The sequence below is a fragment of the Chenopodium quinoa genome, unplaced genomic scaffold (genome assembly GCF_001683475.1).
Source record: "Chenopodium quinoa cultivar QQ74 unplaced genomic scaffold, ASM168347v1, whole genome shotgun sequence".
NCBI classification, from domain to species: domain Eukaryota; kingdom Viridiplantae; phylum Streptophyta; class Magnoliopsida; order Caryophyllales; family Amaranthaceae; genus Chenopodium; species Chenopodium quinoa.
In genome coordinates this window covers 1300269-1326721 of record NW_018743510.1, presented here as the reverse complement: position 1 = coordinate 1326721, position 26453 = coordinate 1300269, and the positions used below count along the sequence as shown (strand labels likewise).

The window sequence follows — 26453 nt, the reverse complement described above, 5'->3', positions numbered from 1 at the left end:
GGCCTTCAAGGGCCCAATTCCCAAGGCACCGTAAAACGGCGTAGCCCACCAACTTTGGTTAAATGACCTACAAAGGGGCACATTTCCCAATGCCCTATAAATAGGGACATTTACCCCCATTTTGGGAACACATTCATTTGTTACAACTTTACCTAATTATTACATCAATCACTATTCTCTTACAAAAGAGAAAACACCTAATCTCAGGATCCGAGAAGATCTACTTTACTTTCCACATTTTTCTATCGGAGGCAAAACTTCAAACAACCGAAGCTTCCGTTCATTGCAAGTACAGGCGAACGAGGATCTAGTCTTGGTGACGAAACTGTAGGGTTTCGTAGTGTCCAACACTACGCGGAATGAAACCCTCCCAAAATCCGCACTCAAATTAAAGTAATTAAACATGCATATTAATTAATTAACAATCACATAATTAATTAACAAGGAGAGAGAAAGAAGAAAAGACAATCTTGCCCTTGACGCGTGCTTCGCTCTTTCTAAGAGCTCGTACTTGAAAGCATTAGCTCCGCAAATGCTTAAGCCTCCAACGACTCTCACCCTCAAGACCCGAGTCGAACGGTCCCTACCCCGAAGCTTAGTGGGAGCTAGACCAAGAAAACTTAGAGTATTAGAATTAAGGTATTCTCTGAAAGTAATGGTGTCCTTCCAACAAGTGTATTATTCTGATAGAGGGTTCAGAATTATTACAGAGTGATAGGTCCTATTTTGCACATGTTTTAGGTGGGTATCTAAGCTCATTTGATTACAAAATTAGAGATCTTTAGTGCATATTTGCATTATTGGCTTAAGTTGTGCTCTACTACTCTTCGTTTGTGTGTTTTGATGAATTTCAGGTGATTTATATGCAAATGGAGTATGGTTGGCTAATCTTGAGTATAATAATCATGGATTATGAAAACATATTGCTTAAGAATATCAAAACATGTGTTTGAGACGAACTTGAGTGAAAATGAAGCAAAACGTTGATGAAATACTTGACAAATATGACACCTGTTCACTATTATGCTCATAACTTTTGATATACAAATGATAATGGAGTGGTTCAAATTAAATTGGAAAGTAGACTTGAATACCTTTCCAACGATATATAACACGCCTCAAACGGAGCTCCGGATATGAAGTTATGACTGATTTAAGATGAGTTAAATACAAACTATTTGCTGCAGCCTCTACGTGCCCGATCGGGTATGGTCCGCCCGGTTGGACCGGCCACATAGGAGTTAGATGATTTTTGGTATTTTCAAAGGTTGCAAGCAATATATGAAGACCGCCCCACGCGCCGGATCGGGAAAGGTCCGCCCGGTTGGACCGAGCACGTGGTGGAAGAAGTGCTACAAAGGAAAGCAACTCCGTACTCTCACCGCCCGATCGAGAGGTGCTTGCCCGGTTGGACCAGGCACAGTTATGTGACACTCCGTATTATTATTTTCTTATTTTTAGGTCATTAAGGGTATAAATACCCCTTGTAATCTTCATTAGAAAACGAGTTTTAATTTTCCTTTAGTCCTCTTTCTCTCTCTAGAGTTCTAGTTTATTACTTTGAAGCAATTTTAATTCTTTCCATTAGATTTGAGCATTGTTCTTCAACAATTTAATTCCCTTCAATTGAAGAATCTTTGGTATTTATTTCTACTTCGTTCTCTTTCAATTATTTTTACTTTTCAATTATGTTTTCTATAATTATGATTGTTATTGTTTATTTAATTATGAGTGAGTAGATTCCCTATTCCAAGATCTAGGGTAGCCTAATTATGATTGATGCATGAATTAAATCTTTAAATTCTCTAATGACTTTTGCAATTGCTATGCTTAATTGATTGTGATTATGCCAATGCTATATTAGACGTAATCTTAGTATTGTGATTATTCCATTGTTTCTATCACAGCGAGAGTTGGGTTTAAACGGATTTGAGTAGATTAATTTAGGGTTTGATATTCAACACGAGAGTAGTTGGGTTTGATAATTGGGAAGTTAGGGTAGTGTGTTCAATGTCTCTAATATGCATGATACCATGAGAATAGGCTTGATTGTATGTTAGGGAAGCCATTGATACTCGAGAGAGGTCCTTGGTATTTATTAGGGTTTACTTTTCCCCGTTCAATTGGAATCATATGTTAGGGGTAGAAATATAATTGCATCAAGCGTAATTGTGGTGATACTAGATCTTGGATGTTTTAATTACTTGATTTCTTCATATTCTTTAGTTTATTTTCGAATTTTCCATACATTAGCTCCTTAGTTAATCGATCATTATTGATTCTTGCTTAGTAGGAATTTGAGTCTATTTAATTATTTTTAAACCTTAGTCTCTTGGGATTCGACCCTTGCTTACCCTGCTACATAGTAGTGGTCAGTTAGGTCATATTTTGTTAGGTACGCGACACGCCTATCACAGAGCCAATTCTTCAGTAATGTCAAGTGATCGGAATGCCTAGGTGGAGGCCGCTTCCGATCAGTAATATTAAGGTACAATTAATATTACAGCTTAATCTTAACTGAACCCTTCGGGTCGAACCCAATCGAACAACCGATCCAAGACGACGAATTAATCCGAAGGATTTAATGAGTCGACGGAGTTTTACGAATATAGACGTCGGATATCGAGCCTAGGGCGTCGAGACCGAGCATCGCAAAATCACAATCAACAAGTACGAGCTTAGCCGTAGCTAGACTAGGCTAGCTCATCGCAAGCCTAGACGCACCATGTGTGTGCTAGGCGCACCATGGTGTGCTAGGCGCGCCACGCGTGCTAGGCGCAAGCCTAGGCACTATCGCAGCCCATCGCACCATCGCAGCATAAGTACAGCACCATCGCATGGCTAGGCCTGTGCGTGTGTGCGTGTGCTTGTGCCTTAGCCTATCGCACCATCACAACAGCATGGCTGCGCAAATGCGTGCCTTCGCATGGCACTGCATTGCAGCATGCGTGCCTAGGTGCTAGGCACCATCGCAGGCCCCTCGCACAAGCACAACACCATGCTAGGCCTTGTGTGCGTGTGCGTATGCGTGGAGGGCATCGCAGCAGCAGCAGCATGCGAGTGTATGCGAGGAAGAGCTAGCAAGCAGCACCAAGCCCAGCATGCGTGGCTCGCTAGCAGCACGCATGCTAGGCCTTGCGTTCGTGAGTGCGCTGGCTGGGCTATGCGTATGCTGGCCTGGTTGTGCTAGCTATGCGAGAGGGTGTGTGTCTGTGCGATGGCGAGAGAGGCAAGGGCCAGCACCAGCGCCAGCAGCTAGCAACGCCTAGCACTGGCACGCAGCAGCAGCACAAGCATCGCCCAACGCCAGCACGCATTGCCTGGCTGGGGATGCGAAGCTGCTTACTAGGCTGGTGCTAGCTGGCTGGGCTAGCTGGCAGCAGCCCATCAGCCCTTTGCTTGAGGCGGTTTGTGGTGAGTGGGGACCAAGGCTTGGACAAAGCCTTGGGGAGCAAGGCAATGGTCCCCCCCACCTCTCTTGGTCCTCACCTAACCCTCTCTCTCCCCTTGACACTTGTTGCATTGTGATTAATTTAATTATTAATTTATTTTGGAAATAAATTAATTATCAAAATTATTCATTTTCTCGCATTGGTTGGGAAATGAAGTTCAAGGGTGCATTTCCCTATAAATACCAAAGTCATGGGTATTGGGAAAAACACAACCTTGAGTGGAATTAAAAGGCAACTCTTGATTTAAGTAAACCTTGATTCGTAAACCTCATAGTTTTATTTGTCCGGGTCTCGACTAACCTTCGAGACTTAGGACGCTCGGGTCGGGTTCGAGGGTACGATCCCATTGGAGACCTCGTATTTTTGGGGTTCAAGTAAGAGCTCATAGTTGAGCGAAGCACGCGTCAAAGGTATAATCTTTTATCCTTTCTTGTGTTTTAATTATGTTTTGCTTGTTAATTGCATTTGTTATGGGGGGGTCTTGGCGGGTTTCTTTCCGCGTAGTAAGGGTCACTATGAAACCCAACATTCTTTTCTTGGAGATCCCTTAAAATTCACAACTCAAGTGTCCCTTCCAAATCCCAAATGATGGGTATTTATAGGGAAGGGAGCCTTGAATTCCAATCTCCCATCAATGTGGGAGAGTTAGAAAAATTGCACTTTATTCAATTTATTTTAATTCAAAAATCAAATTGAAAATGCAAGTGAATCAACAAACGCCAAGTGTCAAGAGGTGAGCAAGGGGGTTAGGTGAGGACCACAAGGGGGACCAAACTCCCCTTGCTCCCCAAGCAACCCACCAAAATCGGTCCCCTCTTGAGCATGTGCTGGCACACGCATGACCTGGCTGGCAGCCTGCCTTGGCTGCCAAGGCTGCCTCGCTGGCGCCTAGCACCATGGCTGGGCTAGCCAGCCAGCCCGCATATGCATATGCACAGCAAGCAGGCTACGCACGCCATGCGGGCTGCTGCTGCTGCTGCGTTGCTTATGCTGGGCGCTGCTAGCTCGGCAGCAAGTGCGAGCAGCCCAACACGCATGCCACGCTTGCTAGCGGGCTGCTGCTGGGTGCATCCTTTGCTAGCGATGCCCAGCGTGCTACGCTAGCGCCTGGTGCGATGCTTGCGAGGGGTGATGCTCGCCCTTGCACGCCAGCTGCTTGATGTCTTCGCCAAGGCCTTGATGCCTAGTCATGCGTGCTGGAGCTAATGTGGGAGCGACTAGGCGCACCAACCCCGCAAGCATGCTCGGCCAACAAGCCTAGCACGCACATGCATGCTTGGCTTGCGGCATAGCATGCGATGTGGTTGGTGCCCTATGCTGGCCTAGCACTCGCATGGCTAGGCCAATGCGCGCGAGGCTACGACTTAGCTTGAACTTGTCGTTTGCTTGATTTCTCATCTCATCAAATTCTAAATTTGACTCGAATTATGACACTCGGTTTCGACGCTCTAAGCTCGATATCCGACGTCTTTGTTCGTAATACTCTAATAACTCATCTAATCCTTTAGATTAATTCGTCGCCTTGAATCGGTTACTCGATTGGGGTGTGACCTGAAGGGTTCAGTCAAGATTAAGCTGTAATATTAATAATACATTAATATACTAATCGGAAGCGGTCTCTATTCCGATCACTTGACCTCACTGAATAATTAGCTTTCTAATAATTCCGAACCCTCTATTGGAATAATACACTTGTTGGAAGGACATCATTCCTTTCAGTAACTCTCCCGTAGGACACATCAAAAGACCCCAAAACAGATTCCATGAAGAAAATATTATGTCTAGAGCAACAACTAGGTATTGATCAGGATACAAACGACCTCTTACGGGATATGGATAAACCTAGTATGAGTACTAGACAAGTGGCAATCCTGACAAAAGGTCTGACGGTCAACGAGGTACGCAAGGCTATGTTTTCCCTGAATGGAAATAAGAGCCCAGGTCCAGATGGGTTCACATCTTCCTTCTTCAAAAAACATTGGGATAAAGTTGGAGATCGAGTTGGCCATATAACTCAAAGCTTCTTTCAAATGGAGTTTATTCTTAAAGAATGGAATCACTCAATCTTGCTTATAATTCCAAAGCTTGAGACGTCGGAAAATGCTACGTAGCTACAACCTATCAATCTTTGCAACACAGTTTATTTATAAATGTATGTGTCTCTAAGTGTCTGGTGAATCGAATAAAGAAAGCTTTACTTGATCTAATCTTTATATCCCAACATGTTTTTATTACAGGAAGACAGATGTTGGATAACATTCTTCTTAGCCATGAAGTTCTGGATAAAATATACATCGGGTTTGGATATTTTTGGCTGCGGTGAAGATCGATATGAGAAAAGCATATGATAAGGTGGACTGGGATTTTTTGCAATGAGTGTTACAGTGGTACGACTTTCTTCCTACGTGGGTTCAAATGATAGGACAGTGCATTTCGATGGTGACATATAAAGTACTACTAAACGGCGACACAAGCGATCAGTTCAAACCTTCATGTGGATTATGCCAAGGAGATCCGTTAGCTCCATATATCTTTTTATTTTGCATGGATGTTCTGTCTCGTATGCTGCAACAAGGATGTGATCTGCGATCCTTCGATGGAATTAAGCTTGGATTGAGGGGTCCTTTAATTTCGCATTTATTTTTTGCTAACGATGCTCTTTTGTTTTTCAAAGCTAAAACTCAGAGTTATCATAATGTGATAGATATATATTCTATATAGATTTTGCAGGGTTTAAGCACAGCAGCTTAACTTGGGTAAGTCTCATTTCAATGTTAGCCCTAATACTTCTTTCTCAGTGTAGAATTCCTTTAAATCTATCTTAGGAATGAGTAAGGTTTCTTAACTAGGGTTACACTTGGGTTCCCTTGTTAATTTGATGGGTAGGAAAAGGGCTTATTTTTAGTTTATAGTGGACAACATTGTGAAAAGGATATCAGCGTGGAATGCGGTATATACTTTTCTCAACCGCTGAAAATAGTACTTAACGACTCGGTCCTCATTGTTATTGCTTCTCATATTCTAAATTGTTTCGAGATGCCATTTTACATTGCGAATAAAGTGGATTCTCTACTTTCCTCTTTCCTATGGGCAAACAGGGAGAACAAAGGTATACACTAGGTGGCTAGAGACAAGGTGAATCTTCCAAAGGGAATGGGGGAATTGGGGGTGCGAAGTCCTGGGCGTTTTAATAAGGCTTTATTAGTGAAATAGATCTGAAGGTTATCTCTTAATCCTCAACTATTGCTCTCTAAGATGTTTACAGCTAGGTTTTAGTCTCCATTAACAAAAGGGGTACCGTCACGATTAGCAAATAGGAATTGCTCGCGGGGAATGCGAGACCTGGAAAAGGCAGGGAATAGTCTCATTGTCGGTTGTGGTTGGAAAGTCATCAACAGGGAAACGATTGTGGCAGGTAAGGATGGTTGGATGGGGGCAAAATTTTGGAAAATAAGTGAAAAGTCACTTTGCAACAGGCTAGGGTGTGGAGAGCAAGTCACTTTATATTGCCGCTTGGTGATGGTTGGAATCAGGAACGGCTAAGGGACGCCTTTGTATTTAAAGATGTTGCTTTGATAGCTAGTACGGAATTACCGAACCAAAATGATGAGGATTATATGTATTGGAAATTTCATAAATCAGGTCGACACACAGGGTTTGCTTTTCTCAAACTAGCTGCTGGTTCAAGGCATATAGAAGGAGTTTTGGATATTTATAAAGTCTTGTGGTCTCTCGATATTATGCTAAAGTGGAAACTATTTTTGTGAAAACTTCTTCACAATGAAATTGCGAAAAAAATAATTTGGGAAGAAGGGGCTTGGACATTGATGTACATTGTGACCTTTGCAGTTCAAAAGAGGAGAATTTATAGCATTTGTTCAGATTTTTCATATCTGCTCAGGATAGCTGGAGGGGTGAAATATTACAAATCCACTCACAAGCTAATGCAGACCAATCATTTAATGATTGGATTTTGTACTATATCCGGTTATTTTTAAGTGTTGAAAAATTCCCTACACTAAGCCAGGATGGTCTTAATGGTCATAGGACCACCTTTTTTATTACAACCTTGTGGGGGTAATGGTTGGCAAGGAACAATAGGGTCTTTGGTCGCTAAGGAAAGTTACACCTTACGACACCAGCATTTATCTCTAAAGGCCTTCAACAACAGGGTTTGTTTTCACGAAGGTCGGAGAACAATTTGAGGTCCTTACACCCGCTTGAATGGGTTGTTGAGTGGCCTCCAAGGTTTATGCGTGCTATATTACGAGATTCCGGTTCTCAACACTTACCAACTGTCATATTGGTGGATGGTTCTTGGAATAAACACATGCACACGTCAAGAATAGGATGTTGCCCAGAGAATATGATCCAAGGGAGCCTAGGAATTGTGGGAGAAGCTTCCTTTGGGTTGTCTCAATCAGTGTTGCATGCTGAGATGAACGCTTGTTTAGAAGGTCTTCGGTGGGCAATTAGGGGTTCCTTGAGGGCGGTTACTATTTACACTAATTCAATATCAATGGTTCAGGCTCTCAGGGAGTCAAGGGTTACAGATATTAATCTAAGGTGGACAGTAGAACATATTCGTCGGCTTAGTAGCGCATTTGATTGGTGTAGTGTTCACAAGGTGGAGGGTGAAACAGTGGACAGAGCACATTTATTGGCTACTATTGCAGCCAATCGTTTATCGTCCTTTAGTACTCTTATATAATTCTTGTATTGAGCTCATGTCCAAAAAAAATTTTGAATTACTAAAACTCAATAAAAAATACTTTCCGTTTATATTATCAATAAAATTAATAAATTTTGATTTGGTAATATATAAAGTGTTCGTTCTGTTTTTTAATTCTATTAAATGTTGTTGTTGTTGTTGTTGTTGTTGTTATTTTGCTTTACATTGCGTTTTCTGTGTGGTTGTCTACATCGTGTCATCGACTGACTTTCACTAAAACACTGACCAGGTAACCCCTGACCAATCGAGTAACCCCTGATCGAGTAATAACCCTTGACCGACCGAGTAACTCCTAACCGATCGAGTAACTCCTGCTCGACCGAGTAACTCCTGACCGACCGAATAACCCCTGACTGACCGAGTAACCCTTGACCAAATAACTCCTGGTCGAGTAACCTCTGACCGACTGAATAATCGTACCCTTGAATAAATAACCCCGGCTACACGGTGTGCCCAACCACATATGAAACTTTATGTTTGTTTTATTCCTTTAATGTTAAAGAATGTTTTCACTTTTATTGTTTCTTACCCCCCACCAAACATTGTCAACATTAAATTATATATTTTAAACAACTTTCTCTCTCCCACCTAAAAAGAAAAAGAATACCTCGATTTGTTGAAACACCTCCAATTTACAAAGATACATACTCTGTCCTTCTACTTTATTTTAGTTAAGTGAAACGTTTTTTCTATGTATTTATGTCAGTGCAAAATTTTGGTCAATAATATATTTAATTGTCGAAAACTACTTATTATAACACTTTTTTGCGAGAAATTACCTAATAAAAAAAATGTTGTAATAAACTACCCATTAAAAAGGTAAATGTTGTAAAAGTCTACCTTATGTCAAAATGACACCGTTGACCTAGGTTCTCTGGTGTTGACCCTCCCACATGCCCCTCATGTGACTTTTCCCTCCTTTTTTCCCCCTAATTTCCTTGGTCTTCTTTCTAAAAAAACTTACTGATTTGTCATTTACTCTCTCACACTTCATTAACACTCCACAAACCACAATGATTGAGTAGTAAATAAAGAATAATTCGAAAAATCTTTCAAAAAAAAAAAAAAAAAAAAAAAAGAAGAATAGTTCGAAAAAGAAGGGGCCTCTTAGCTCGATACTAACGATTTTTCTAACAAAATTTTGACAATCCATGCGTGCTCTTATACTACAAAGTAGAACGAAGTCGTAGACGAGGAGAAGGCCAAAAATCATAACACCTAATTTTTTTGCAACAAATCAACAATTAAAAGAGGGTTTTAATTAAAGCTAGCAAAATTGCATAAATTCTAGTAATTCAACCTAAATTAGAAGCAAGAACAAGGGAATTGATGGCTGCAAGGAGGGAAAGCACGAGGGAAAAGGGAAGGATAATTGGGGATTTTGGGCTTATAAGGGTGACCTGGACATCAAGGAGGGAAAATTAGGAGGAAAAAAAGGGAGGGAAGGCTTAACTAAAAGTCACGTGAGGGGCACGTGGGGTCAACGGTGGCATTTCGACCTAGGGGTAGTCTTTTACAACATTTACCCTTTTTATAGGTAGTTTATTACAACATTTTTTTGTTAGGTAATTTCTCGCAAAAATAATGTTATAATAGGTAAATTTTGACAAAAAAAAATCCTATAATTAATTATCAGCATGTAAAAATTATAACACTTGAATATTAACTGTTCATTGAGACAATTCTAATAAGTACATATAAGACTATATTTTCATATGTATAAATCACTAACATTAGTCAAAGTGGACTAGGTGAATAATGCAAAAAGTCAACCATTTTTTTTTGGAAAATTTGTGAGAATTGAAAGGACCTTTTTAGAGGTAGATTTTGTGAGAAAGGACCTTTTTAGAAGTAGACTTTGTGAAAAAAAGGTTCTTTTAAGGGGTTTGAACTTGTGAGTTGGGACATTGGCTTATTTTTCAATGAGTCAATGCCGGAAGTTGGCGTTAACTATCACGTGACTTACAAGTGAACTTATAAAAAACCCCTTTTAAAATTCCTCGACTTACTTGAAATATTTTCTCAATTAAAGTCTTAGCCTCTTAGAAGTCACTTTTTAGCACACAAACCAAGATTTATTTAAGAACTGGGGTTATAAACAATAGCACGCAAATCGAGATATTTTTAGCATGTAAAACGAGACATTTTTAAGATTTTTTTCCTCTTTTGAACTCATATTAGAACTTTTAGAGGCAATAATGACCCCCAAACCCTTAACCAAGCAAATTTCTCGGCTTAAAATTATGGCGCATAAACCGAAATATTTTTAAGCATGCAAGATAGATATTTCTAATGATTTTTTGCCACAATTTCAATTCCGCGGGGTTAAAAATAAAGGAACACAAATTAAGACATATTTAGCACGCAAAATGAGGCAATAAATTATTATTTTTGCCACTTTTAACTCCATATTGGTCTTTTTAAGAGCCAAAATGACCCAAAATATCTTAATCAAGCAATTTTTTAGGCTTAAAAATAATGGCTTGCAAGTCGAAATATTTATAGGACGCAAAACGAGACATTTGTAGTAACGTTTTGCCATTTTTGACCTCATATTGGATCTTTTATGGGACAAAATGACCCCAAAACCTCAACCAAACAATTATTTCGGCTCGTAAATCAAAATAATCTAGAAATGTGGTGTTTTTAAAGGTCATGTGACCGTTACGTTATCCTTTACAGACATTCTTTGGAGCTGACTCACCAAAAAAATGGGCCAAGGTCTCAATTCACAACTTGAAACAACTCAAAAGGTTCTTTTTCACAACTTTTGCAATAAATGGTCCTTTCTCACAAAGTCGACCTTTAAAAGGTTATTTCTCACAAAGTTTCCTTTTTTTGCTTCGTTGCGATTTGTTGATTCAGATTTTAACAACTTTGACCACACCACTTTATATAAGAACTAATAAAGTCATGTAGGATCTTATTTGTTTTATAAAATAAAATATAGGATTTTATATATATTGTTAATTAGAGGTTCATTAGTGTCATCATTTGTACCAATTGATTTATCCAAACTAATTAAAGGCAAGTATTTCATGGATTATTACATAAAATTCCAATTTGAGTAGTTTTATATATATCCACACTATGATACAATGCATGCATCCCACTAATTGGCTCTTCAATCATCAAATAATCGTTGCCACAAAGTCAACATCCGCCCACGATCTCCTTACACAAAGAAGTCAACTACTTGACTTTCATGCAAGTCTTCTCACCCTCCCATAAAATAAAATAAAATACGCAAATCACAATAATTTCAAACCTTTACATATTCAAAATTTTAAAATAAACACTTCAAACCTTTACCTATTTAAAAACTAGATTAAATCTCGTGTATTGAACTATTGTTAAGTAATTATAATGAAAATAAATTTTACAAAAAAATTTATACAACAATAAGTTTTTTTTTTTAGTAAGCAATTTTGGAGGGAAAACTTTTTATATTATGTTGTCAAGTGTGTCGCTAAGTTTCGTTTTTAGTATAATGTAACTAGGTTAAAGCTCCTAAGATGCAAAAATTTAACCAAAAAAATTTACGAAAATTAAAGTTGTATATTATTGAAATAATTTTAAAATCAATACGTAACTTATTACAATAATAATAATGTTTGATACTCCAACCCTTAATAATACGTAGGAAGTGAAAAAGAAAAGCAAACAAAATAGGGATGTGATATGATGAAATGAGATTAAATAGAGGAAAGAGAGTTTAGCTCGATAGTCGAAGCGATCTTGTAATCTTTTAATTTGGCGAAAAGAAAATAGTAAAATCAGTTTATTTTTCCCAACACAATATAAATTGCATCTAATTAAATAAAAACACATGGTTACCCAAAAAAAAAAGACCAAAAATATCATACAAATATTTTTTAAAAGATTTGACAAGAAAAGATACGAATTATGACATACTTAGAATAAATTTTTAGTTGATTGTGTATATCTAGAAGATATAAGAACAATAATAAATCAAATTATACCAATATTCTCTAAAATGTTTTTGGCATGAAAAGAGGGAGGATGATTTTGGAGGGAAAATATTGCACCAAAAATTGACACGTGTTATTCCTGCTGTCTAATGAATTTATTAACTTATACTAAAAGCAAATCCTTCCATGACACTTGTCAATAACTTGTGAAAAATTTTCCCGCCATTTTCGCTTCTATATATATATATATATATATATATATATATATATATATTCAATTCAGAAATATGGTTTTTTTTTTTTTTTGCAAAATCTTTAAGTTAACTATTTATAGCTTATGATATTTCCTTTCCAGTTTACAATCATATTCCATATATACCCAAATGAAATATTTCTGAATATCTTTTATATACTTTATGTAGTATTTGTAATATTATTGTCAAAAATATTACACAACTGTGCATTGCACGGGATTTTAACCTAGTGGCATACTAAATTAGATACCGCTTAAGCAGTCGCTAAATTCTTTAAGCAATCGCTAGTTTGCGACCATTTCATAATCGGTCGGTGATTAGCGACTGATTTATAAAACAATCAGTAATTAGCACTGATTTTTAAACGGTCAGTAAATTATTGACCGATTTTTAAACTGGTACGTAAATAAGCGACCGATTTTTAAAACGATCGGTAATTATCGTCCAATCTTTAAAACTGTCGGTAATCAGAGGCTGTTATTTTATTGGTCACTAATTTGTCAATATACCAACTGATGTTGTACCCGTCAGTAAAATCGATTGGTTAAAATGCATAATTTTGTAGTGATTAATCATACATTACAAAAAATACTCCCTCTATTCCTGAAAGTTTGACTCATTTTGCTTTTGCGCGGTCTCCAATGATTTAACCATGAATATTTTCGGCTATGTATAAGTGAAAATTATAAAAAGTTGATGTTTAAAAATTTTATCATGAGGGAAATCTAATAAGACCCCTCATACTAATTTATTTCTATTGTATAAATCATAATATGTGGTCAAAGTTATTTTATTTTGACCAGATGAATAGTAAGTGAGTCGAACTTTCAGGAACGGAGGTAGTATAAAATATATCATGTATTCTGTATAGATTATCACTTCCTCTATTTTTTTTTAGTTGCATCTCTTTCCTTTTTAGTAAATAAATTCTCTTTATTTATCTCCTATCACATGGGTCCATTTTTTTAATCTCTCTATCTCTCTCATCTCCAAAAAATGTCTAGGAGTTCGCAATTTACAAAGTAATGCAACAACTAAAAAAAATGGAGAAAGTATTAAATAATATTAAGAACATCACAAGAGATACAAATGGTCATGAGACAGACATTATGACTAAAAATACAGAAAAACAATTAGTGAAAAAATACAAACTTTTTTTTTTAGAGTATTTTTTTTAGAGAAAGAAAATGAAATAAAAAGTTTTAAAAATTGAATATCTTTTAACATTTAAGTGAGATAGGTAGCATTTAATGTTTATATTTTTCTAAAATTGAAGTAATTTGAATAAATAAGCTCGGGTTCTTTGAATTTTTATGCAATCATTTTTTCGCCCCACTTGAAGGATATTTGAAATAATATGCTCGTGTACTTTTTATTTGTATTCAATGTTCTTTCCATCTTTAAAAAAAAGGTGTACCATGCATATGCTACACTCAGGTGTAAGAACCACTAATAAAATTTAGAGTTGATCATATCCTCATATCATACAATGTAAATAATTAGAATAAATAGTAATTAGAATGTTTTCGTGCTAATTCATGGTATTTTTATTTCAAAGGAAACAAAATCTTAGTTGGCAAAAAAATTAATGATATAGAACAATGAAAGTATATTTTAATTTTTATGCTTTAGTGGCAGACTTAAATCCTACCTATATATAACTTATATTTTAATTTTAGTTTATTCGTCTCTTTTAATTCGACACTTTAGAGACGAGACAGCTCGCGCGAGCTACTCGGTCAACACTCGATCAACACTCGACTCAAATAAGCTCGAGCTTGACTCAGGACTCTAACGAGTCGAGTCGAGCAAGCCGCTACTCGACTCAAAAAGCTCTTGAGAAGCTCGATATAAGTAACATTTTTTCTAAAAAATATTTATATACTTCAAACAATTTTAAAAAATTATTCTCTCTTAATTTCTTAAGTCTTAGTTTTAAAGGATAATGCATTAAGATAAGAAATAATATTAATATAATTTTTGTAACCACAATAAATATAATATACAACAACATTAAACAAAAAACACACTATTACTTTACTTAAATCAAATATTACAATTCTTTAAGAAAATAAAGCAAATTTAGATTGTATAAGTAATAAAATGTTATGTATATTAGAATGTTGATTGTATGTATATGGGTATAGTTGTACAAAACTATAAAAATAATAATGTGATGTTACACAACTTGTACCATATCGAAAAATTATAATGAGGTAGAGTAAAATGAGAGATATATAAGAGAACACTAATGGACATAGTACTGTTAAAACGGTTTGACAGTTCGGTTTGAAATCGGTTCGGTTTGAAATCAGGTCGGTTTGAAATCAGGTCGGTTTGAAATCGGTTCAAATGTCTTACGGGTCGGTTTCAGTTTGGTTTAAATAATTATCGATTCGATTCGGTTTCGGTTTATTCTTGAACGGTTTAAATTCGGTTCGGGTTGTAAACGGTCCGGGTAGTAAACGGTTCGGTGCAAACGGGTTGCGGTTTGTTAACGGTTCGGTGTAAACGGTTTTTATCCCGATTTAAATTTGGTTCGGGTTGTAAACAATCCGGGTTGTAAACGGTCCGGGTAGTAAACGGTTCGGTGCAGACGGGTTGCGGTTTGTTAACGGTTCGGTGCAGACGGGTTGCGGTTTGTTAACGGTTCGGTGTAAACGATTTTTATCCCGGTTCAAACAGTTTCGGGTTAGAAACGGTTCGGTTCTTTTTTGGTTCAGTTTTATTTTAGTTCGGTTTATAACTGGTTCGGTTCGTTAACGGGTTCGGTTCTTCTACGATTTAACATTATTTGGATCGGTTTTATTTCAGGTTTACTAAATTACAGTTCGGGTCTGTTTTTGATTTAAAAAAATCGGTTTTTTATCGAGTCGTTTGGATTCGGGCAATTAAACAGTTTTGGTTTGAAATTTTATACTACTTTCTAACTTTTTGCTGGTTAACAAGTTTTATATCAAGCCGAGACTTCATCACTTCATATTGAGGCATCAAATTATATGCAAATTCTCATTAATTTTATAATTACATATCATGTTATGTTTCAAGTTTAGCCATACTAATCTTACTAGTTTATTACGAAGTAGATTATAAAAGTTTAGTGCATTGATGTATTATTGTTTTACTATCAGATTATTATCTGCTTCTTATTTGATCATTTAGTTAATAGTGTCATAATCATGATTTGATGAGTTGTTGTAAGTGGTTTGTAAACGGTTCGATTTATAAGCGATTCGGTTCATAAACAGTTCGGTTTATAAGGGGTTCGGTTTATAAACGGTTCGGTGCAAACGGTTTGCAGTTTGTTAACGGTTCGGTGTAAACGGTTTTTATGCCAGTTCAAACGGTTTCGGGTTAGAAACGGTTCGGTTCATTTTCGGTTCGGTTTCCTTTCAGTTCGGTTTAGATTTGGTTCGGTTCTTAAACGGTTTAACGTTACTCGGATCGGTTCGGTTTCGGGTTTACTAAAATACGGTTCAGGTCGGTTTTCGGTTTTAAAAAATCGGTTTTTAATCGATTCGGTTCTCATTCGGATCGGTTTGAATCGGTTCGGTTTGACCAGTTCGGATTGGTTTTTGACAGTACTACTAATGGTATTAGATGATCTACAAACCCACATTCCGACATTGATGTTTCGGAAAAGAAGATAGGTAAGAAATGTTATAAAAGTAACACAACATTGTACTTGATAATTAGTGTAGGCCTTATATTGGGACATGCCATTGAGTACAAAATCAAGTTGAACTCAAATCAAGCTAGAGTCGTGCTTTCAAGCTAGAGCTGAGCTTAAATAGAGCTTGGCTTCGAGCTTAGTGTTGAACTAAGGAGTCGAGTTCAGGCTTTAAAATGTAAGCTCGCGAGTTTTCAAGCTTGAGTTGAGCCTAATGAGTTCGAGTTGAGTTTAGCGATACTTGAACTCGACTCGCATCATAATCAGCCCTGACTTGGCCTCTACATTTGTTGGAAATTTTTTATTTTTTTATTTTTCACTACTAATTATAATTAGGCCTCAAAATCTCTCAACACTCTCCTGCAATTGTAATTATTTATAGACGATATAAAATCTAACTTGCTCTTAATCCCACTATTGCAATCTTTTATAGACAATCAAAATCTAATAAGCTCTAACTATCACGCAATATTAGGTTTCAAAATATCTTATACTTTCTCTGTCTTTTTATACTTGCAACACACTTTTTATCACGCTTTTTGAAGAGGTGATAAAACTAGGTAAATGAATAAATTAAGCTATAAAATTTAAACCGTAATAACTTATCCCTTTCTTATAGGTGGTAAAATTTTGTGAATTAATTTATCCGTGTACTTAGTCTAATATCTTCCTTAAAATATGTATTAAAGGATGACGGAGAAAGTTTATTGATTCCTACCTTTTGTATTTTTGACGGAAACTTGGGAAGTAATTCGTGGTTCTACACACACTGACTGTCTGACACACTTAAATACAATTGCAAGCTTACAAACTCTGTTGCTACTATTTATAGGTTGATGTCGGTCAGATTTTCTGCATCACATTTTTGCTTTTCATAGAAAGTAAAAGGTTTTCTAGTACTACGTATATTGACTTTGCCGACATACTGGATATTTATATTTAATTTTAATGTGCATGCTCTTTTGTCTTTTTGCCCACTTTCCAGTGGCTACGGGAAAATTGCTGGATATTGTAATTACTACATTACTTTTATATGCAGCTTTGAAATATTTTATATCTCTTAAATAATACTCTAAAATTACATATAAAGTAATCGGAGGTAGTATTTTTAATTTCGACCGTTTATTTTTAAAGATCAATCTTGTCGATTCATATATCCAATTAACTTAAAAATTTATCTAGTAATAATAAATAAAAATTTATAAAAATATTAGTTTTAAATCCAAAAAACTAGTTGCATCAAATAGCACTGACTTAACAAATTAGAGATAATTTTCCCAGTAATCACTCTATTTGTTAACAAAGTAAACTAGTTTTATTTATAAATAAAAAACTGTTTTCCAATTATTTCACAACCAAAAAAAGAAATAACTGTTATTCACAATGGCCATTGTTATTGAAGTTTCAACCTTCAAATTGAAGAAAGTAAATGCTATGTTTAGTCTTAAGTTTAACTCTTGCCTGCTGTTTTATTAATAATCAACATAAGATCAGAGTATCTAAGATCTACAATTTTTCCACCAAAATTATTAAATGAATCATCATCTTCGTCATATATTAAAACAAAATCGTAAATACAAAAATGGAAGAATATTAAAAAAGGGATTATAATCATTGATTCACTTACAGTTACACTAGTCTCTAATTCTAACTCCGATCTGTTTTATTAGAATTAAGAATTATATAAATGGATGGCTAATACCTTACTGAGTTACTGGGGAAGATGAATTCTGTACAACGTATTCTTAAAGTTGAAACTAAATGTCCTACAAACTGCATTTACAAATAGAGTGACTATTGGAAAGATTATCTCTAATTTGTTAACTCTGTGCTATTTGATGCAACTAGCTTTTTGGATTTAAAACTAATATTTTTATAAATTTTTATTTGTTATTACTAGAATTATGTAGTCAAACAAATGAATGACCATGATCTAAAATTGCATATCAATGGTCCATTTTTAAAGATTACAATGGCTACAAAATTATTGTAGCCATTGTAAAACTGTCCCTTTTTGCCACTTTCTTTTGTAAAATAAACATAACATAAAACACCAAACTCAAACTTACAAATATCACATTATAGAATTTTAACAAGCTATGGTCTACAACTTTTATGTTATGTTTAGTGCATGAGATTAATAGTTCCTCTTTTTTTTTTTTTTTTTTTTTTTTTTTTTTTTTTTTTTTGAACTAATAGTTCCTCTATTTGGCTTTCGAACTTTTATGAACGAAACAATCAATCACCAATGAGAAAGCAAAATGATTAATAAATGCCGAAGCAAATATTAAAATCTTAGCTTGTAAAACAGATATATATGTTAATATTATCGTAAAAGGGAAAGTGTAAAAGATAGTGGCTCGTAACATAAAAGAAGACAAAGGTAAAAGTCCATTACAAATTGAAGAAAACGAAACCCTTCACTCTAACTAGTTCGATACATTAAAATAAACATCCTAGCTAGCTTAGTCTTTAGTTTTCACCCTTCTTTCATTAAGTGGTCTCGATTTCACTTTCCTGTCCAATTTGTAAAGCACAGTTCAATTTTTATTCAAAAAAAGAGATAAAGAGTAAAGATTCAATTAGGCAAATGTAGCTAGACATCACTACCTTAAGCATGGTTGATGTAATTAAACCTTCACTTAACCTTTACCTTGGCATTAAACCCTTTATAATCTTTGATAGCATACTTTCTAATATTTTCCCGAACGAACTTTTGGTAAATAAATGCTGCCCCTCTGAATTGGGGTAACACCAGCCACACCACCAACAACAACTTCACCGTGTACCAAATTGGTATCCTGTAACAAGAGACGTACATACAATGGGTTAACGATGGGTTATATATACTCTGTAACAACATATATAAGTCGTCTCATTCATTTATTTGAACCATTTACAGTGTTGGACACTAATACAACTGTCGCACATTCTTATGTTGTGGTGCAACCATGGTACGTATAAGGTCAAAATCGGGCACTTGCCACTTATAACTTATCAAATATTAATACATATTAACACCATGATATGTCTTATTATTTTGTCACAATATATAAAAGCGTTATTAATAGAATCTAATAGGTCATTTAAATGCAAATTACTCCTTGAACGTTAAACAATGTGATTAAATAACTTGATTGACATTCTAATTAACTTATATGATCACAGGATATATAAACATACCATTCAAGCAAAGGCTCCAATACCATCTCAGTAAGGGTGAGGAAAGAGTACAAGATCCAATATGCCAACCATTGCTCATCATCTTCTTTTGATGGGCTCTCTATAGCCATCACTGACGCATACCTAAATATACACCGAAAGCCGAAAATAAGTAACTTATATGATGATACAAATTAGCAACATGAATATGATAAATTCGAAACCACTTTTGTTTTTTTTTTTTTTTTTTTAAATAGCGTAGGTAGGTAAGATGAATGATCAAATTAATTAAAGCAAACCCGAGTTTATAAATTCAAAACCACTTTTGTGGATTTTTTTTAATCGAGTAGGTAAGACGATGAATGACCCAATTAATTAAACCAAACCCGAGTTTATCATCTAGCCTTTGCCTAGGCTTGTGGGGACAAGAATGGTGACTTAAAGTTAGCGGTATTATCGAACTTGTGACCTTCAGCTTAATCCAACTGCACCGAACTCTTTTAATAGGTTCCCTTTTTTTATTTTTTAAATGAAAAACAAAAGAAGGCTTAGGAGACTCTGCTCTCAAGCCCAGGCCAACAAATTCATGAAATATTCAATTGACAACATAATGATTTTGAACTAGGATCAACATCAATCGAATATTAAGCATAAAAATGACAAAATTAGAAGAAAAAAAATTACGTTTTTTTTTTTTTTTTTTGGAAGGCTTCAGCAATAAGTTTTTGGTGTTACTCTAGAACTGTAACTGATCCTAGTATCAATTTGTACATCACAAAAAACATATTACCTCGATTTCTTATTATTTACTACATACAAAGGAGTATTATTTATGAGATAAAAGATTAAACAGAGGTAGTATAAAAATTAGAGATTAGACACAAATAGAGCCAAAACTTGGATGACAAGTAGATTAGTTAACTAAAATCTTAGAGGTGGTGCTCAAATTTTAAGATGAAATCACGTTTACATCATTTTCATATTCCAAACCGAAACAATATTAACGAAACAATGAAATACTTACAAGGGATACAGCAGCATTACCACTGGCCTGCATAAAAAAAAAAAAAAAAAAAAAAAAAAAAAAAAAAAAAAAAAAGGCATACCAAACAAATTCAGGAAATAAAATAAAATATATGTATATGTAATCAAACAACAAAAACCAACTTTAAAATATCATCAAAATTGCAATAATAATAGAAAAAAAAAAAAAAAAAAAAAACAATTACCCAAGAACAGAGTGAAGATGAGTAAGAAAAACCCAAAGTTTGCTCATGTTGAATTGCTTTGTTGTTTGAATTAAGAGTAGCAAAACTATTTAAACAGACAAAATGAAACTTTAAAAAGAAGAAGAAGAAAAAGAAAAGCAAAAGGTTTGAGAAGTCCAATGAAAAAACAAAGCAAGGATCTAAGTTAACTTGGAAATTAGGAATCCTAAATGAAGTTACAAGAAATAAGAAGAGAATAGCACGAGTTTATATGCACATTTGTAAAGGAGAAGTCACGTGGCAGGTGGGTATCTGATTCTGCCTTCGACGTGTCTTACCAAGCATTGCACCGTCCTACTTATCAATTGAACATGTATTTTTGTACTTTTTCATCATTCTATCTCTTCTTGATTTCCTTTAATCATACTAATTATGTTAAATTGTAAATTAAAAGTGTACCAGTTCATGAATCATGATCCATCATTTGATAATATGTACTCGTACTCCCTCCCTATCAAATTACAAGTACTTTTTTGATTTCTGAAGTACTTTATATGTACGTGTATCTTTAAAATATTCACTTTTACTTACAAGTATATTTTTTTTTACTAATAAATTATTGATCACTCTAATAATTTAAGATTTACATCAACAAATGTATCAATTTAAAGTGATATAAGTAATCTAGGACAAAGAGATTACACACTTTCATTTAATTTCATATCTTTAGGTGTCAATAAATAACCTACCTACCTTAGTATGTGAATATGTTGCTACACATGGGAATTTGAGAATTTGACGCATAAGATAAGGTACACGATATGGAATTTGATCATTTTCTTGTGTTGAAGTGATGAGAAACAATTGAGCTAGTTGTTGCTTGCTTTGTATTATCAATTATTTCCTATGTACAATAACAATTATTTCAAGTTTTGAAGTGTTACGACTCTCTTGATGAAGAATAAGAAAGGAGTTTCGAAGTGCTTAATCAAGGAAAAGTTCAATGCTTAAAGAACATGAACATACTTAGGATATGGCTTTGTCTTAGTTTAAATTTTTGTAAGGTTGCATGAATGATTAGGTAAATTGGCGAATTGTTTTCTATCAAAAGAGTAAAGTGTTGTAAGTACCAGAAATAGTTAAGCTACGCTGATATATTTGGGACACTACCAATTCAGAAATTAGAACAAAAAAGTCTGTTTGCTACACGTGGTTTGTTAGTTAGCGAACTTTCAAATTTTTCAAAGACTAAGGATTATTCTTTCCTTCATGTATTTTTAGCGAGAGAAATGTTAGCTAACTATGGAGACCATAATTGTGCTAATTTAGGAGAATGAACTATTTCGCTTATATCTTAGGATACTATTTCGGTTCTATGTATGAAAACAGAATAATAAACTAGGTATCTTTCTTTGTGTGTATTGTGTATTGTACAAAAGTATATCTTCAAGGTCACAAAATAACTCATCTCCAATTACTATTTGACACAGCTATATATATTTCCAATTTTTTAGAGAAGAGAGAAAGAGAGGATGGTACCAATGCTTGATCCCTAGACCTAGAGTTTAGAGGTTTATACTCTCACCACTAGTCTACAGGGAAAGCTGGTATATATATATTTCCAATTTGACTTAAGTATTTCATGCATAAAATTTAGATAGTCATTCAAGATTTTCAAATACTCTTAGGAAACAGCTCATCAATTTATACACTTATTGTGCACACGTTGTTTGGATTTATGTCTCTTACCATAGCTTTTTGAAAAAGCATTACCAAGACAGCTTATGTATTAGTATTAATATAATGATCAAAGCAATAAAGTACATACATAAATATGTATTAAGGAGATATGATAACATGCGAAGAAAAGTTTCTCTCGAGAAGGGTTATTATACACCTTTAAAACATGCAAATAGAAAGAAAAAGATACAAAAGGAAAATTATTGGGGGGTTTTCCATCAATAAAAGCCGATGGAAACTGATATACGTACACGTTTTATACTGTATATTATCCCTGGTTTGTAGTTGATTTCGTATGGTTTTGAGCTCTTCGGAGCCATTTGTAGCTAACATTCTCTCTTCTACTGTGGTTTGGTCTATTAGTTGAGTTTTGTAGGAATTCGAAAATTTTGGACATTTTGGAACCTTTTTTTTGGATACCACAAGAGTTTGATAAAATAAGGAAGCAAGTTTTTGTGTTCGCCCTGGCTGCTAGGGCGAAGGCATGGAAAAGCCACAAAAGAATTATTGATGGAAAAAATGTTTTACTCCCAGTTGCCAGACATGTGGCGGCATTGTCTAAGCATAATATAGTAGATGGCGATGACAACTTCCCTCGCAATGAGAGTAGAGAAGATGGTGAGAGCAGCTTCACAATGAGAAGAGAACCCCGAGATTTTGGCACGCTCGAATAGGCGACAATGCCCGAGTTGAACTTGCAAAAAAAGGGACTTCTAGCGCCAGCTTTGAGGTATAAAGAATTTCTTAGCTATTGTCCATTCGATTGGGTGATCACTTCGTCCTTGCAAATCGGACGAAGCTATGCAAAGCCATAAATCTATTTTTTGGGATTTTTATTCTTGGGTTATAAATACCCCTTGAAAAGCCGATTAAACAAATAAACTTAGTTTATTACTTAGCCTTATATATTTTCTCCTCTACTTAGTTTTTAATTTCAGTTTAATTTAAAGATTCAAACTTTTGTCATCAACAATTGATCCTCTTTTCAATTCAAGTATTTGTTATTCATCTAATTCTTCTCTTTTCCTTTTATTTTCCTTATAAGTAGATTTGATTATTGATTAGGGAAGTCATTGACGACTGGAAAGTGGTCTTTGGTATTTAAAAGGCGTACTTTTTCTCTAGCCAATTTGATTATTATATTATTAGAGGTATAAATATTATTGATTGTGTTTCTGCAAAGAGTTATGGGAGAGCTTGCTCGTCTGGTCAAACCGAATCCGGCAAAACAAAGAAAGTCAACTGCCTCGGGGGGTGTTCCCGAGAAAGCCCCTTCGACGGTCAAGTCAGTCAAATCTGTTTAGAGAGAAAATTTGTAATAAGAGAGAGTGTAGAAAATTAATTACCCAGCTAATCTGAGTAGATTAGTATTTATAGGAGAGGATTAACTGACTGATTAGGCTTTGGATTGAAAGGAATGGTGTCCTTCCAACAAGTGTATTATTCTGATAGAGGGTTCAGAATTATTACAGAGCTAATTCTTCAGTAAGGTCAAGTGATCGGAATGCTTAGGTGGAGGCCGCTTTCGATCAGTAATATTAAGGTACAATTAATATTACAGCTTAATCTTAACTGAACCCTTCGGATCGAACCCAATCGAACAATCGATCCGAGACGAAAAATTAATCCGAAGGATTCAATGAGTCGTCGGAGTTTTACGAACACTGACGTCAGATATCGAGCCTAAGGCGTCGAGATCGAGCGTCGCAAAATCACAAGCAACAAGTACGAACATAGCCGTAGCATCACATTGGCCTAGCCATGTGAGTGCTAGGCTAGGCTAGTTCATCGCAAGCCTAGGCGCACCATGTGTGTGCTAGGCGCGCCATGCGTGCTAGGCGCACAAGGCAGCCCATCGCAGCAGCATGCTTGCGTGTGTGCGTGCCTTCGCATGGCACAGCACCACCGCATCATGCGTACATGGGTGCCTAGGTGCCATCGCAAGCTCTATCACAAGCCTACGCATAGCACAACACTATCGCATGGCTAGGCCAGTGTGTATGTGCGTGTGCGTGTAGGCCATCGCAGCAACAGCAGCACGCTGTGCTTGCTTGCTTGCGTGTGTGCCTTCGCATGGAAGCACCAAGCAGCGAGCAGCGTGCAGCGTGCAGCGTGCTAGCAGCCTCGCACAGCAGCAACATGCCAGGTATCGCCCAGCGCCCAGCAGCCAGCAGCATGCGTGGCTCGCTAGCAGCACGCATGTGCTAGCTTTGCATGCCGGTGCGTGCTGGGCATGCTAGCTGCGCACACCCTGGCAGTGCATGCTCGCCAGCAAGGCTAGCTGCCAGCCCAGCCATTGCTTGAGGGCGGTTTGAGGAGAGTGGGGACCAATGCTTGGAGAAAAGCCTTGGGGAGCAAGGCAATGGTCCCCCCCCCATTGGTTTTGGTCCTCACCTAACCAATTCTCTCCTCTTGACACTTGTTGCCTTGTGATTGCATTTGCTAAATAATTTATTTTGGAATTAAATAAATTAGTGCATTTGCACATGATCCCACATTGATCATGAATTGGGATTCAAGTTCCCATTCTCTATAAATACCCACTTGGTTGGGATTTTGAGGATACACACTTGAGTGGAGCTATAAAGGCATCTCCATTGTTGAGATTACCTTAAGTTCATAAAACTCCAAAGTTTATATTTTTTTCGGGTCCCGACTAACCTTCGAGACTTAGGACGATTGGGTCGGGTTCGAGGGTACGAACGGTCGGAGGCCTTGCATTTGCAGGGTTCAAGTAAGAGCTCTTTTAGCGAGCGAAGCACGCGTCTAGGGTATAATTCTTAATCCCTCTTTCTCTTAATTATGTATTAATTATATTTGCATGCTTTAATTACTTTAGTTATCGGGGCGGGTCTTGGGGGGTTTCTTTCCGCGTAGTGAGGGTCACTACGAAACCCTACATGGATTAGGGTTTTTGGCTGTTTGGGCCATAATAGGCACTGTTGGGCCATATTAGGGTTCCTCGGGATGCGTGTTGTTCACGATTCTGGAACATTCCCCTTATGGGGTTTAAATAAGGGTAGTTTGGTAATTTCCGCATTTAATGAACGTGGGACCACAAGGGGGTCCAAACATTAGTCCCACGAAAATTCGTGAAGCGCGCTCCATGATTTGGGAGTTTGTCGGAACAATGTCGATTAAATGAAATCAACCAGCTTGGAAATATGAAGTGTGCCCGAGTCGCGTCAACCTTTTTTTTTATCGAGCGTAGAGGTGCGGTCCGACCCTGGTGTTGAGCGAGCTTGGCCTAGCCGAGCTGCCTAGATGTGCATTGCCTGGGCGTGCTGCCTGGGCGATGATATGCTTGGGCATGCTGCCTAGGCGTGCTACTTGGGCGAGTACTGCCTAGGCGATGATATGCCTAGGCGTATAATCTTGTTCGCGGCCTCAGCTAGGCCATTTGCTTGTGGATGAGATATACCACTAAAGTTTGTGTGTGTTCCGAACCTCTCACATTACTCAACGCTCGGTCGGCTATAGAATTGTCTCCCATTATCTGACCCAAGACTTCTTGGCACACCGAACACATTGATGATGTTGCCCCATATGAACTTCTGAATTTGCTTGTCAGTGATTGAGGCTAGGGGCTCAGCCTCGAGCCTCGATCCACTTGGTGAAGTAGTTTATGGCGACCATGAGAAATCTTCTTTGTCTCGAAGCTGCTGGAAACGGTTCGAGCAAATCCATGCCCCACTTATCGAATCTTAAGTGGCGATGATGATTTTTAACGAGCTAGAAGGGAGCCTTTGCACATTGGCGAACTTCTGACACTTGTCGCTTTTTTGCACTAACTTTGTTGCATTTTCCATTAAGGTAGGCCACTAAAACCCTGCCCTTAGTGCTTTTCATGCTATGCATCGAGCCCCTTGATGACTTCCACAGTACAACCTCCTTGGTGTATCTCTCGGATCATATAATCTCCATCCTCGCTCTAGGGTGATGCACTTGAGGAGGGGATGAGTGTACGACTTCTTGTATAGGTTTCCCTTGCACCATACAAACTATTCTTCTCGTTTCTTAATCGTTTCAGCCTCTTTAGGATCCTTTGGGAGTTAGTTGTCTCGTTTGTATTGCATTATTAGATCCATCCAAGTATTGGACCGGTCCAAGTAGTGAACTGCTAGTGCATTAATGCTTGGCTGTAAGAGAATTTCCCATATTATTTAGCGAGGACCGAGCCGAGAACTAGCCATCTGTGCAAGGGCGTCAGCCTGGCCTGTTGGTTATTTGCCCTTGGAAGATGCTTAATCTGAAATTCGGACTAGGGTGAAGCAGTTTCCTTGACCTTGTTGAGATACATGCA

General features: G+C 36.6%; 1 protein-coding gene across 2 annotated transcripts; it reads right to left on the bottom strand.

Annotated features, from left to right (window-relative positions):
* Positions 1-18354: 18354 nt before the first annotated feature.
* LOC110739681 (HVA22-like protein e) lies at positions 18355-20680 on the bottom strand. 2 transcript variants are annotated; one of them, XM_021920136.1, is made up of 5 exons: positions 20432-20680; positions 20227-20253; positions 19224-19346; positions 18694-18841; positions 18355-18557 (listed from the first exon to the last, which is right to left on the bottom strand). In XM_021920136.1, exons 1-5 carry the CDS (start codon positions 20476-20478, stop codon positions 18534-18536), a joined length of 369 nt encoding a protein of 122 aa, XP_021775828.1. In that variant the 5' UTR covers positions 20479-20680; the 3' UTR covers positions 18355-18533. The 2 variants fall into 2 exon arrangements, with proteins under 2 accessions (XP_021775828.1, XP_021775829.1); XM_021920137.1 differs by having other exon boundaries at positions 18651-18841; positions 20432-20672.
* Between the last annotated feature and the right edge of the window lie 5773 nt (positions 20681-26453).

Excerpts from the sequence above, each read along its gene's own strand:
- LOC110739681 (XM_021920136.1), bottom strand. The coding sequence starts at position 20,478 with ATGAGCAAACTTTGGGTTTTTCTTACTCATCTTCACTCTGTTCTTGG. Across the intron at positions 19,347-20,226 it reads GTAATGCTGCTGTATCCCTT|GTATGCGTCAGTGATGGCTA; the intron begins GTAAGTATTTCA and ends GTGTATATTTAG. Across the intron at positions 18,558-18,693 it reads ATAAAGGGTTTAATGCCAAG|GAAAGTGAAATCGAGACCAC; the intron begins GTAAAGGTTAAG and ends CAAATTGGACAG.